Source organism: Daucus carota, chromosome 2, assembly GCF_001625215.2.
Source record: "Daucus carota subsp. sativus chromosome 2, DH1 v3.0, whole genome shotgun sequence".
NCBI lineage: Eukaryota > Viridiplantae > Streptophyta > Magnoliopsida > Apiales > Apiaceae > Daucus > Daucus carota.
Window position 1 is genome coordinate 26516898 of NC_030382.2, and position 14514 is coordinate 26531411.

Genomic DNA, 14514 nt, shown 5'->3' on the forward strand with positions numbered 1-14514 from the left:
GAGTTAAGACCAATGTCATGCAGAAACATACAGAACAGCAATGTAGTTTATAGCTATTTTGTGGTTTGGAAACAACTAGTGGGAGAGGGTGCCAGGATGGTTCTTCTTATTGTTTTTTCACAAGTCTTATAAGGCTAGATGGTGGCAGAAACAAAGTGAATATCGTGCAGATCAATGATATACTGATTCTTCTTACACGGCAACTACGAGCCATTAAATGTGATTATTAAATAAGATTTATAGAGACATTGTTAAGTACTTGAAGATTGCAGACATAAGAAATATCCATGGGAAATTGGAACATAATTTGGAAAGCCATCAATATCGATCTGCACAATAAATAATTGTCTTATATGCTTTCTAACTAAGAAATTAATTTTTCTTTCTAGAAATAAAAAACAATTTTTGAAAAAAGACGCCGTGAGGTTCAAACCCGTGACCCTTTGGATCAACAAGGCCCGTTTCCAATGGGAAAGCTCTCACGTACCATGTTTAAGCTTTTTAGCAACATGGACTGTAGCTTTTCATTTCTGAACAACCGAACTAGGCTCAAAGGCTAAATGTGGGCGCATTTTAACAGCAAATGATGATAGAATTCATAGTTGAATGATTACACCCAGATAAACGGCAGGCTAAAAAAGCAAACTGCGACGCTATCCCTTTCTGGATTGAACTTATGGTGTCTTGCAGTTTTTGCCGTTCTTCTGAGAACTTGTGAAGGTGTCTTAGTGGATAAATCTATCAATGCCACTCTTTAGAAATCCCCCATTCTTTTGAACAAAACTATAATTTGATTACTTACAAGTCTGGTTGTACAAGGCAAAAGCTTTTAGCATTACAATTTTGTTTGATAAAGTTGCAAGGCTGTAATTTAACCAACATTCATAAGAAAACAAACTGATACATCAAAAACTGAGATCAAATAAAATTTAACACAAGTAAAATAAAATTGAACAAACATTGATAAAAGAAATAATATATGAACATAAGTAAAATAAAGAAAATTGAAAGGAATAACCCCTTCCTTTTCATCTGTGGGACAAATATTTTGGAGCAAGCAACGAGGCTTTGTGACAGACTGACTGTGCAAGAATGATAGAGACTTCCGAACTTTATTCACTTTTATAGAGAGCCTGCAGATCAAGTTTTGCTGTCATGTGATCGAAATTAGGAAAAAGAATTTGATTTATTGTTTTTCTGTTCCTGTTTATGGAGGCATTAAAAATGTTGAAGATTTGGTTTCAGTTTTTGATTATATACTTTTTTCAGAAAACAGGAATTTCACTAGGCAGTAGGATGGCCTCATTCTTCTAGTCTATTTGAATCACTAGGCCCCTTGAAGGAGGCAATACTTCAGGACCATTCTCACCAATAACTACAGTATCAGCAAGCATCACTGAAACCTTTTGGGTCTTTGGATGTTCGGTCCCTGTCTGCAAGTTCTGGAAACCAAGTGACCCATTAAACACCATTCCTGCTTTCAGTATTTTATCACTTTTCCCATTGAGGTTAAGGCCGGACTCACGAAACTCGAGGCCAATTCTTGTTCCTGCTGTTCTGGTCAGGTTTGCAGCCAATTCAGGTGCCTCCTTCTCAACTATGGAAACGGCTGCTTGGTATGCACCAGCAGCTGTTCTCCCTGGTTTCAAAGCATTTATGACTGCTTCTTGTGCTTTAAGAAGAACCCCATAGGCCTTGCTCTGTAATGGATTTGCATCGATTAGAAATGTCCTGGCAACGTTAGAGCAGTAACTACTGTAACGAGATCCAATTGCGCACAAAATCACACTGGTAGTTTCATAGAAGAGGTTATGATCATTGCTTGTTGCACTCGGTCTGAGATCAAATTCACCTCCACTTTGAAATATTGGAGGACCTTTATCTTAGCAGGTTCAGTAATCACCTTTTCCGTGTCATCCATTAATGATGAATGTGAATTGTGAAACCTTTTTCTCCTCATCAATGACTTGTTCCAGCTTTGGGACTACAAAAAGTTTCATCACTGCTGAAGTCAAGTATGCAGCTTTTTTCACGTTAGTGATCTCAGCAATATCCTTCACCGCAAAACAAATCAGAAAAGCCATTTGATATACCAGCGACCATAAATCTCTCAATTTGCAGCTTCTCAGCCCATTTCTCCAGCAGATTTCCTTCAGGAGCCTCTTTTGCTAAGTGTCCAACTACAGGTGCATCACCATATAAACCAGACTGATCATTTACAGCTCGGAATATGCCATCCATCAGTGCCCCTCCATCATCGCTCTTGGCCTTCACATGTACTACAACTTCAGGACCCACAGCCTCCTTAGCAGCTCCTTTCACAACTCCAAGTAAAGATGCCTTCTTCTGGCTACACAAGAAATGAATTATTGTAATTCCTGTTTTCTTAAAAATGAATATAATCATAAACTGAAACCAAATCTTCAACATTTTGAATGCCTCCATAAACAGGAACAGAAAAACAATAAATGAAATTCTTTTTCATAATTACGATCACATTTCATAACATGTTAGAAAGCATTGAAGATATAGAATGATCTTGGTAAGTCCGATCGCTATCACCTCAAGATTTTTGGAGAACTAGTACTATTCATTCATGTTGAGAGAGTGAGTAGTAATACTATTGAATCTGCTTGTACCGTAGAGGTTCTAGCATAGCTTTTGGGTTATTCTTTATCTAGCAATAAAGTTAGCTGAGTAAGATCTTGTGTGTCGGAGTCCATACTCTTCCATATAACTGTATAGGTCTTAGAATTTGTACAAAAATTGCAAGATCTTTAGCTTACAGTTACCAGTGATAGGTAGCCATGTTTACATGAAAGCAACAATTATTCATTGAACTTAGTCGTCTATTATTCATTTAGAAAGTCCTACTTTAATTTTTGCATATTGCTATGCTCTACGACTCCTGTTCTGATAAGAAACATAATTCTTTAAGCAAATGTAGGGACATTCATATGAAACAGAATGATTACTTGAATATGAAGCTTGATGAAGATGCAGAGAAATTCAATGAAGTTCTTAGAGAAGTTTATACATAACTTCTCTAACGAGACTACATTTAGAGAGGACAGTACACAGGTCCCTAAACCACAACAAACTATATTGATTTTAGGGCCAATCCTCAGCTGAGCCGTTATATATCTGTCATTTGATTTCGTCTTGTGTTTTATAATTTTCTTTGGTAAAAGCTTTAGTAGTAGCGAAATGGCAGCAATTTCCAGGGCACACAGAGTTTCCTCGACCATTTTCTGCAATTTCCTTTGTCCTCACCGCTTCTTTCATTAATGTATGTTACTCTATGTGCATTTAAGGTGTCAAATTGTTAATATTTTTTGAAATTTTCTTTGCTTCAGAGACCACCCTAAATCATTTTGAATAAAAAAAATGATAGAATCATTACAACTGTATTCAGATTTGCTTATGAATTTTGGCTTCCTCAAATTGGCGATGTTTATAAAAACTTTATACCTCCTGTAAATTGTGTACTGCAGATGCTATTGCTGCACAATCATCTACAAGCGACGTAAGATCCAGTCATGCTGTATGTTTCCTGGTCTTGAGCACATGAATAAATGCAAGTTGGAACCAAATTCCACAGCAGGAGCTACCTCAAAGGGGGTGTTTGGCCGGGCATAAAAGCCCTGCTTTTGGATTTATAAATTACAAACACTTGTTCGTGCTAGTTCTTGCGTAAAATGTCAAGAAGTACTAAATACTAGATTTGTATGCCTATTTTAATGTTGTGAAGCTCACAATTCAGAAGCTCATAGTAATCTTTGATTTACACATCAATATAATAAATATTTCTGGTAGCTATTTATCCAGATTCACACGCAGATATTATTTTTTTGCATGAAGATTGGGCTGGTATTTCTTGTCGAGAAAATTAAATTATCAGCATATTTCTGAGTTGAATATATTTGATTTTATTGGAGTTCTATTACAGTCAAAAGAAGAGTAAAGCATAAAATCTATTTCCCGCCAGCAAAACCTAAAAATCTTCACTAAATGCAACGACGCCGTTTCAACTCAACGCAACTCATCACCAGAAAACGACACCGTCTTATCTCACCCTCACTTTCCGAAACTGCCCTTCACCCTCACGCCCACAATTTCACATTTCACCAGTCACCCTCAGCCACAAACTTCAACAAAACGCACACAATCCCCACACAGGGGCATTCCCGTCATTTCAACCATGCCACTCCCGTAAATAAATTGAAAACCAAGCCCATATATGAACCGCCCATAATATATAACCAAAATCCCCAGACCATTCGTACTCATACGAGTTCATTCTGTATACCCCCTCTGGGCTCTCATTGCTATGTGTGTTTCTCTCTCTCGTCTCTCTCGAAAATCTCTCCCGTGTTCACCAAATTCTCTCCATTCTCGCCTCTAATCAATGAAAACACACTGTTTTTCGCTGTAATTTGTCTTCAATTTCTCCGTGTTCTGCTCTAATTAGTGTTGGTTTCGGTGTTCTTCGTTGCGTTTGAAGCCCTAATTACGTTCCTTTTAAGCTTATTTCTCGTCTCGTGTCGTAACAGAACGCTAATTAGCTTTTGGAATTCGCTGATTTTGATTCGAGGAACACTCTGTCACTCTACGAATGTAAGGTTTTTTCTTGATTCCTGGCTTTGTTTTAATGCCCCTTTTGCTTCCTCAACTCGTCGAAACCCTAATTTTGCTAAAAGTTATTTATTTTGGGATTTTTTTGAGAAATTTTTTAATTTCATGAATTATTTTTTTTTTTTTTGAATTGAAGGGATTTTCGGATTGTGTTTGCTTGTTTTGCCTATTTGAAACCTTAATCACGGGGCCTGTTCATGTTCACTTGAAATAACGCTTCACACACTTACACACACATGTATATGTATGTATGTGAGGTTAATCCCGCCTTAGATGTTGTTAAACTTTAATTGTTTGATGTCTTTTATAATGTTTTGGATGCCATGTTGTTGATTGGTGGATTATTGTTTTAATCTTCAGTGATAGTATTTGTGTGCAATTTGTAGGCAATGTTTGTTGAATGTAACGCTTGAGAGTTTTATTTACGCAGTATTGTATTGACAATAGAAAAGAAATAGCATACTGGAATGTAATATTTGTGTTACAATTACGAAAATGTTTTAATGGTAGATGAGGAATGCTATAATGATTATTATATTTTGTTGTTACAGTTGCAAATATCTGGACTGTTGGAGCAAGTATTATATAATGAGTGAACAACGAAATACTAATGGTTCTGTGGGGGCTTATAGTATCAATCTTGAAATCTTTAAAAAGAGATTGAAAATGTTGTATTCACACTGGAATGAACACAGAGATAATATGTGGGGTTCTGCAGAAGTTCTCACTGTAGCTACTCCTCCACAGTCAGAGGATTTGCGATATTTAAAATCATCTGCTTTAAATATTTGGTTGTTTGGGTATGAGTTTCCGGATACAATCATGGTGTTTATGAAGAAGCAGATTCATTTCTTGTGTAGCCAGAAGAAGGCATCTTTACTTGGAGTTGTGAAAGGAGCTGCTAAGGAGGCTGTGGGTGCTGAAGTTGTTGTACATGTGAAGGCCAAGGGTGATGATGGAGGGGCACTGATGGATGGCATATTCCGAGCTGTAAAGGCTCAGTCTGGTTTAGATGGTGATGCACCTGTAGTTGGACACTTAGCAAAAGAGGCTCCGGAAGGAAATCTGCTGGAGAAATGGGCTGAGAAGCTGCAAAATGAGAGATATATGGTCGCTGATATATCAAATGGCTTTTCTGATTTGTTTGCGGTGAAGGATATTGCTGAGATCACGAATGTGAAAAAAGCTGCATACTTGACTTCAGCAGTGATGAAACTTTTTGTGGTCCCAAAGCTGGAACAAGTCATTGATGAGGAGAAAAAGGTTTCACATTCATCTTTAATGGATGACACAGAAAAGGTGATTACTGAACCTGCTAAGATAAAGGTAAAGCTGAAAGCAGAAAATGTTGATATCTGCTATCCTCCAATATTTCAAAGTGGAGGTGAATTTGATCTCAGACCAAGTGCAACAAGCAATGATCATAACCTCTTCTATGAATCTACCAGTGTGATTTTGTGCGCAATTGGATCTCGTTACAGTAGTTACTGCTCTAATGTTGCCAGGACATTTCTAATCGATGCAAATCCATTACAGAGCAAGGCCTATGGAGTTCTTCTTAAAGCACAAGAAGCAGTCATAAATGCTTTGAAACCAGGGAGAACAGCTGCTGGTGCATACCAAGCAGCCGTTTCCATAGTTGAGAAGGAGGCACCTGAATTGGCTGCAAACCTGACCAGAACAGCAGGAACAGGAATTGGCCTTGAGTTTCGTGAGTCAGGCCTCAACCTCAATGGGAAAAGTGATAGAATACTGAAAGCAGGAATGGTGTTTAATGTGTCACTTGGTTTCCAGAACTTGCAGACAGGGACTGAACATCCAAAGACCCAAAAAGTCTCAATGATGCTTGCTGATACTGTAGTTATTGGTGAGAAAGGTCCTGAAGTATTGACTTCTATGAGCTCTAAAGCGGCAAAGGATGTATTATACTCTTTGGGTGATGAGGAGGATGAAGAAGAAGAGAAGGAACGGCCAAAAGTTAAATCTGAAGCTAATGGTGCTGACCCTAATTCCTTTAAGACATCACTCAGGTCTTTAAATCAAGAGAGCACAAAGGAGGAGCTTCGGAGGCAGCATCAAGCAGAGCTTGCTCGCCAAAAAAATGAAGAAACAGCTAGAAGGCTTACCGGTGGTGGCCCTGGGACAGTAGATAACCGTGGTTCCGTGAAATCCTCTGGTGATATGGTTGCCTACAAGAATGTCAATGATTTGCCTCCTTCAAGGGGCCTAGTGATTCAAATAGATCAGAAGAATGAGGCCATCCTCCTGCCTATATATGGTAGCTTGGTCCCTTTTCATGTTGCCACAGTCAAAAGTGTTACTAGCCAACAGGATACCAGTCGTACATGTTATATACGAATCATATTTAATGTACCGGGTACTCCTTTCAATCCACATGATTCAAACACTTTGAAATACCAAGGATCCATCTATGTTAAGGAACTTTCCTTTCGATCAAGGGACCCGAGGCACAGTAGTGAAGTGGTGCAACTTATTAAAACCCTGCGCAGACAAGTTGCTTCTCGGGAATCAGAACGAGCTGAGAGAGCCACCCTAGTTAGTCAGGAAAGACTTCAACTTGCAGGAGCAAAATTCAAGCCAATAAGGTTATCTGATCTATGGATCCGTCCAGTGTTTGGTGGCCGTGCAAGAAAGCTGTCAGGTTCACTTGAAGCGCACACAAACGGATTTCGCTATTCAACATCACGTGCTGATGAGCGTGTTGATGTTATGTATGCTAACATCAAGCATGCATTCTTCCAGCCAGCTGAGAAGGAAATGATCACTCTGCTTCACTTTCATCTGCACAACCACATAATGGTGGGTAATAAAAAAACAAAGGATGTTCAATTTTATTGTGAAGTGATGGATGTGGCCCAGACAATAGGTGGTGGAAAGCGATCTGCCTATGACCCAGACGAAATTGAGGAAGAACAGCGAGAGAGAGCTCGGAAAAATAAAATTAATCTGGACTTCCAGAATTTCGTAAACCGTGTGAATGATTTATGGGGTCAGCCTCAGTTCAAATCACTTGTTTTGGAGTTTGATCAGCCATTGAGAGAGCTTGGCTTCCACGGGGTACCTAACAAATCCTCTGCCTTCATTGTTCCTACTTCAAGCTGCTTAGTTGAGCTTATTGAGACACCATTTGTGGTAATTTCATTGAGTGAGATTGAAATTGTTAATCTGGAAAGAGTTGGGTTGGGACAGAAAAACTTTGACATGGCGATTGTTTTTAAAGACTTTAAGCGGGATGTCTTTCGTATTGATTCAATCCCATCTTCATCATTGGATGGCATCAAGGAGTGGCTTGATACAACAGACATTAAATACTACGAGAGCAGGCTAAATATGAACTGGAAAACAATATTGAAAACTATTACTGATGATCCACAGCAATTTATTGATGAGGGAGGGTGGGAATTTTTGAACTTAGAGGTCAGTGATTCAGATTCAGAGAAATCACAGGAGTCGGACCAGGGTTACGAGCCTTCTGATGTGCAATCTGACTCGGAGTCGGAAGATGATGATGATGAGAGTGCATCACTGGTGGAGTCGGAGGAGGATGAGGAAGAGGAGTCTGAAGAGTTATCAGAAGAGGAAGAAGGAAAAACATGGGATGAACTGGAGAAGGAAGCAACCAATGCTGACAGAGAGAGAGGAGCTGAATCAGACAGCGAGGAGGAGAGGAATAGAAGAAAGACGAAGGCTCTTGGCAAGTCTAGGGCACCTGAGAGGAGACCATCTGGTGGCACAAGTTTCTCGAAGAGGGCCAGATTTAGGTGAACATGTAAGTCTTCTCTTAATATCATAACTTTTTGTGTTTATTTTCTGAGTTGGTCCCCTGGATACAGTTGTTTGGAGTGCTGATTTTGGATGCTTTAAACATTGAATTTCGGGAAATATATGTTATTTATGTACATTTACTTGTTGCTCCACTTTGTGCAATATATAAAATGGTAATTAGTTTTACAATTTTGTTGAAGATAAATGTGTGTGATATTGTATATCTATACAGGTCGAGGCTTTTGCTCGTGCTGGATTCTTCTTCTTCTTTTTCTTTTTTGAAGTTTAGTCCTGCTGGATATAATACTACTTTTTACCATGCATCATCCAAGGCAACTCTTCTATAATATAAGTTTTATGTTTCTGTATTATAATTAAATGGCAAATATATTTATTATACATACTAAGATAATCGAAAGCACTATACATTATACAAGAATGTTCGTATTATATCATATCTTTTGATCATGATCTATGTACTAGTGTGAAAACCCCGAACTGGTTTTGTTTTGAAGCGTAGAACTAGTATGCATCTTGTTTCTTGTGTGCTTTGGGGCCACCAGTGGTAGTGCTAGCTATCAGGTCACCTTTCAATGCAGTTCAAATCTTTTTGCAATTTTTTGTATCTCTGCTCTTATTTATTTAACTGTAATTTGTTCTTGCAATTGCAAGTCTCTCTCTCTTTTTCACTCCTGGATTAATACTTCGTATAAATGGGGAGACTGAAAAGCTATGTTACTCTGATTTGGGTACAAAATCTTAGACACGACACATATCTGAGTGTCCGACTTGAAAAATCTTAAAATTGGGGACACGGGACACTGTTCTATTTTTTGGACACAGGGAAACGGCATAATACAATAATAATCGGGCATTGTAAGTAGATACCTTAACAAAAACTAACTCTCAAGTTATGGTCAAACACAAATTTGTAAGGAGTATTGAAAATTAGGGATCTTCTGTGCTTGTTTTTTATTTTTGCTTCTTTCTTTGGAAAGCTATTGCAGCCTTTCACAGCAATGGTGCTTAACAAGTCACCATAATATTTATTTTTTTATTCAGGATATTTTAGTAATTAAATTGTGTAGTATTATATTCCGTGATTTAAATTATTGTTCCAGGATGTTAACAGTGTCTTCTCTTTTATATCTGGCAGGTACTGGCAGTTGCAAACTAGAATTAAAAAGCACACTAGGAAGTAGAAGAATAGATGTGGATGATGGTGTTCTTCGCATATCAGCAAGGAAGGGTAGTTTCTTCTGTTTTAGTTCTTGAAAGAGGGCTGATCTCAACAAGAAAGAATTAAGAGAGCTGCATGGACTAGATTAGCTGAGCTTTTAGCTAGATGTAGTTTTCAAAAATAGATGTATTCTGGTGACGATCTATCTATTAATGCAGGAGGCAAGTGATATATGGTTATGGTACTGGTTTACAATTAAATATGCCCCAAATTTGTTTTTTGGTTTATGATCTCAGTGTGTGTAAATAAGAGAGCTTCCATCTATTCCTAGGGCTAGATGCAAAACAAAGTGTTCAAGTTCAATCGTATGCTTGTCTTGTAGTGATTCATCTCAACTGATGGACTAGTATTTAATTATGTGGTACTTTCTAGTTGATCTGATCTTCAACACCGTGAATTTCATATAGGGTTTGTCTAGTTTGTGTTCATGACACATGCTAAGCGTGGAATTTTTACATCTAGATCATTTTGATTGGTGTGGTTGGTTTATTTGTAGGAGGTCCCTCGTTATTAAGTAGGAGCCAATCAAAATGATCTAAACACAAAATTTTTCGAGTTTAGCATGTGTCAATTGGCACACAATAGAAAAACCGTTTCATATATACCTTAATAAACACCGTCTAAGCTGAAGTGCCAGTCTGTTACTACACGTCCATTTTGATGATTTCCAGAACTTCCACTTATAACTAGTCTTTCAATTGGTTGACCTTGTGTTTAGCCACTGTATTCTATATCCTATATTCAACAGATTTGTGTCATTGATGTTCAATACATAAATTTTCTGGTTTCATATGGTTTGGAAGTTTTTGGGGTAGTACATAATAGATTCACAGAGCTAAACCGCTGTTGGTTGCCTATCAATTATTTTGACAGCGGCTCTGCTAGTTCAACTTGATAGTGCTGGCTTTGCAACACGCTGTAATTTATCTAGCCCAAAACTTTCATTACTTGTTGAAGAAGGGTGTCGATAAACAATCACTTAACTACAAGAACATCAAGTTATAATGTTTTAGCCCAATACTTCAACAATTCTGAAAGACCACCTCTTGGCAGCTTTCACATATGTAATCTGTAGATATGCATTCTGCTAAATAGTCCTTTTACTGGTTCTCAAATTGTGCTGCATGTAGACTACAGTTTCCAAAAAAGTTCTTGTCTTGTACATTTATACGATATGCAAGATTCAGTAGAGGGGCATGTCCAATTCTTGGAGAAGATGATTAGCACGGATTTGTTTTTCGACTCCTCCAAAAGGCATGTTCCTGGACTCCTCCAAAAAACCTCATACCGGTGAAGTTGTTCACTACAAATTTTCTTTATTTTTACGATGTTAGACTTGGGTTGATACCAACTCTACGATTCGAAAATATTATATTTGTGTGATGACATATACATGAGCTTTGGTATTGATAAGGTACTACGCTACAGTAACCTTCAACAGTACCCGCCCCCGCTACAGGGCTCGGAGGTCCCAAAGTCAGATCTCATCATTACTAAGTACAAGGCAAACAGGACAATAGGCATGCACAAATCCCAAAAGGACAGGAAAAAGGACAGTGGTTGTACCAAAGCAGCCACCCATGCTGGGGAGTGCCTACAGACCCACTCCCGCCACTGTAGCAACAGTGGCGGTCGGGGGCCTATATAAGAGACTCCCCAGTCGAAGTTGAAGGTAAGTGCAAATTTCTCCCCAAAACTCTCTCTAGAAAGCACCTCTCACCATATATTTAGAGTGAAAGCTCTCTAATTTCCCTAACTTGTCAAGCACATCCAAATCACTGATTATCACGCCGGAGGCGCCTCACGGGATGTCACCCCCCGTGTAGCGTTGTTTTGCAGGTTAGGTCTTGCCTGAAGCTTCCCGGAACAGTGCATTGGAACCTTAGGCGAGATTTGGAGTTATCATTTGGCGCGCCAGGAAGGGGGATTATCTCCCTGAGAGAAACCTAATCGCATCCCTCAGGAATCGGGCAAATTTATGCAAACTCGATTCGGACTTATAGTAAGTCAGACCGGCAACATGGCAAACCCTCGCCCAAACACGCAAAACACCAACATACAGAACCCTGACCCTGCCAACCCTAATTTTCAAATAGTCGGCGAAGACGTACTCCTCCAAGACTTATCCCCGTCCGGGAACTCCATCCCGAACGCGGGACAAAACACCAACGCCGTACCTCCCCCGATCACTCAAGGGGGGCCCATCGATCTGACGCGGTTCACACAGCAACAGATCGACATAATGCTAAAGGTAGCATCTGCCTTCCCTCAACCTAGAGGGGAAGTGCGCGGAAACCATGAGCCCCAAGACGAGGAGGAGCGAAGTGAGGCCTATAGCCAGCCTCACCCGAAGAAATCCACAGCGTCGCACCTTGGACCGTCACAGAACACCAACCACAAAAACCACGGTGGCCAACAGCACCGTTCCTCAACCTGGAAGGAAAATAGGAGAATCCGGGATCTGAAGAAAGAGCTCGAAGCCAAGCAAGCAGAATACGAAAAGGCCCGCGCTCGTCTCGAAAACCGTCGCACGGAAGCCCCTGAGGCCCGCAATGACACAGGAAGCGTCAATCCCTCCAACGCGGACATGCTCAACACGCTCATGGCCCTAAAGAAGCGCCTTGAGGACGGCACCAGTGGTGAGGTTGGAGAATCCCCTTTTACAAAAAGGCTGGAGGACGAACCGAAGCAAAGGCACATCAAGCACCTTAACCTGAATTCCTTCGACGGGATGGGAGACCCCGAAGAACACCTCAGCTACTTTAACCAGCTGGCCCTACACTACGAGTACCGACCTTACGCGAAAAATCAGCATTGGGGCCGGTTTGGAGTCAGTGTTGAAAAAGGAGCTTACAGACTTGTTGCGTGAATACGCGGACGTCTTTGCATGGAGCCCAAAAGACATGCCCGGCCTCGATGAATCCGTGGCCATGCACAGGCTAAGCGTAGACCCTAAAAAGGCACCGAAAAAACAGAAGCGGCGCAACTTCGCGCCTGACCGCTAGAAAGCAATCGATGCAGAAATAGATAAATTGTTAGAGGCGGATCTAATCTGCGAAGTCTCATACCCGGATTAGGTGGCAAACGTTGTGCTCGTAAAGAAAGCTAACGGGAAGTGGCGCATGTGCGTCAATTACACAGACCTTAATGCAGCATGCCCTAAGGACCCATACCCGCTGCCAAGCATCGACCAACTCATAGACGCAACGGCCGGGCACCTTATGCTCAGCTTCATGGACGCATTCTCAGGATACAACCAGATTAAAATGGCACCGGAAGACTGTGAAAAAACTGCCTTCATCACTCATAGAGGGGTATACTGCTATAAGGTCATGCCTTTCGGCCTCATCAACGCGGGCGCTACCTACCAGCGCATGATGAATAAGATCTTCGCACCACAATTAGGGCGCAACATGGAAGTCTACGTCGATGACATGATCGTCAAATCTATGCTCGAGGAGACACACTTGACCGACCTGCGAGAATGCTTCGCAAACCTCAGAAAGCACAACATGAAACTTAACCCCGACAAATGCACTTTCGCCTTGGGGGCAGGAAAATTTTTAGGCTTCCTAGTGAGCCAACGCGGGATCGAGGCCAACCCGGAGAAAATCCAAGCCGTCATTGACATGCAGCCCCCAAGAACCATCAAGGACGTTCAACGCCTCACTGGGCGCCTCGCAGCATTGCGACGGTTCATATCAAAGCTGGCGGAACGATGCCTTCCGTTTTTTGACACCCTCAAAGGAGCGCTCAAAACCAAAAAACTCACATGGACAGAGGAATGCCAAAAGGCCTTTGAGGACCTCAAGAAATACCTGGCGTCCGCGCCGCTCCTGACAACCGCGTCCCCGAGCGAACCATTGTCACTGTACTTGGCAGTTTCTGACAAAACGGTGGGCGCAGTGCTTATTAAAGAGGCGGAAATGGTGCAAAGGCCGGTTTACTACATTAGCCAAACGCTCAAGGACGCAGAAACCTGCTACCCCAATACAGAGAAAACAGCCCTGGCCCTTGTCATGGCGAGCAGGAAACTTCGCCACTATTTCCAAGGACGAGAGATCCGGGTCGTCACGAATCAACCCTTGCGTAAAATTCTCCACAAGCCTGAGCTGTCGGGGCGATCGAGCTCAGCCAATTTCACCTCACCTATGTCCCGAGAACCGCGATCAAAGCACAGGCCCTGGCAGATTTCGTCGTGGAATGTAACTTTACTAAACCAGACGAAGCAGCACCGGACAACCAAAAACCTATCCCGGTTGTAGAAGGGTGGAAGCTTTACGTAGACGGCTCCGCCACCAGCACCAGGTGCGGAGCCGGAGCCATACTCATTAGCCCGGATGGATTCTGTATAAAGCAAGCCCTCCAGCTCAACTTCAAGGCCACCAACAACCAGGCGGAGTATGAGGCCCTACTTTCAGGTTTAGACCTCGCCATCACTCTACAACTGCAGAATCTCATCATATACAGCGACTCCCAGTTGGTAGTCCGCCAGACAACGGGCGACTACGCGGTCAAAGATTCGACTTTAGCTCAATACCAGCAACAAGTACAGACGCGCCTGTCTACACTCAGGAGTTACCAGCTCCACCAAATAGACCGAGAAGACAATTCCATGGCTGATAGCCTATCCAAACTCTTAGAGGGGGAATACACGACCGCGGATGGTCCCGTATACTTCCTGTCTCTCCCGCATCCCTCAATAGAGTCCAAGGAACAGCTCAACATCACGCTCAACGAAGACAACTGGATGACCCCGCTCATCGCCTACCTCCGAAGCGGAACCCTACCAACGGAGCATAGTAAAGCCCGGCAGGTCAAGGCACACGCAGCCAAATTCTTCCTACAGGACG

The 14514-nt window shown here is 41.4% G+C and overlaps 1 protein-coding gene across 2 annotated transcripts; it reads left to right on the forward strand.

Annotated features, from left to right (window-relative positions):
* Positions 1-4280: 4280 nt before the first annotated feature.
* Positions 4281-9888, forward strand: LOC108209320 (FACT complex subunit SPT16). 2 transcript variants are annotated; one of them, XM_064087037.1, is made up of 3 exons: positions 4281-4622; positions 5187-8425; positions 9578-9888. In XM_064087037.1, the coding sequence occupies exon 2, from the start codon at positions 5224-5226 to the stop codon at positions 8419-8421; it is 3198 nt and encodes a 1065-aa protein (XP_063943107.1). In that variant the 5' UTR covers positions 4281-4622; positions 5187-5223; the 3' UTR covers positions 8422-8425; positions 9578-9888. The 2 variants fall into 2 exon arrangements, with proteins under 2 accessions (XP_063943107.1, XP_017235648.1); XM_017380159.2 differs by having other exon boundaries at positions 4282-4617.
* The last annotated feature ends 4626 nt before the right edge of the window (positions 9889-14514 follow it).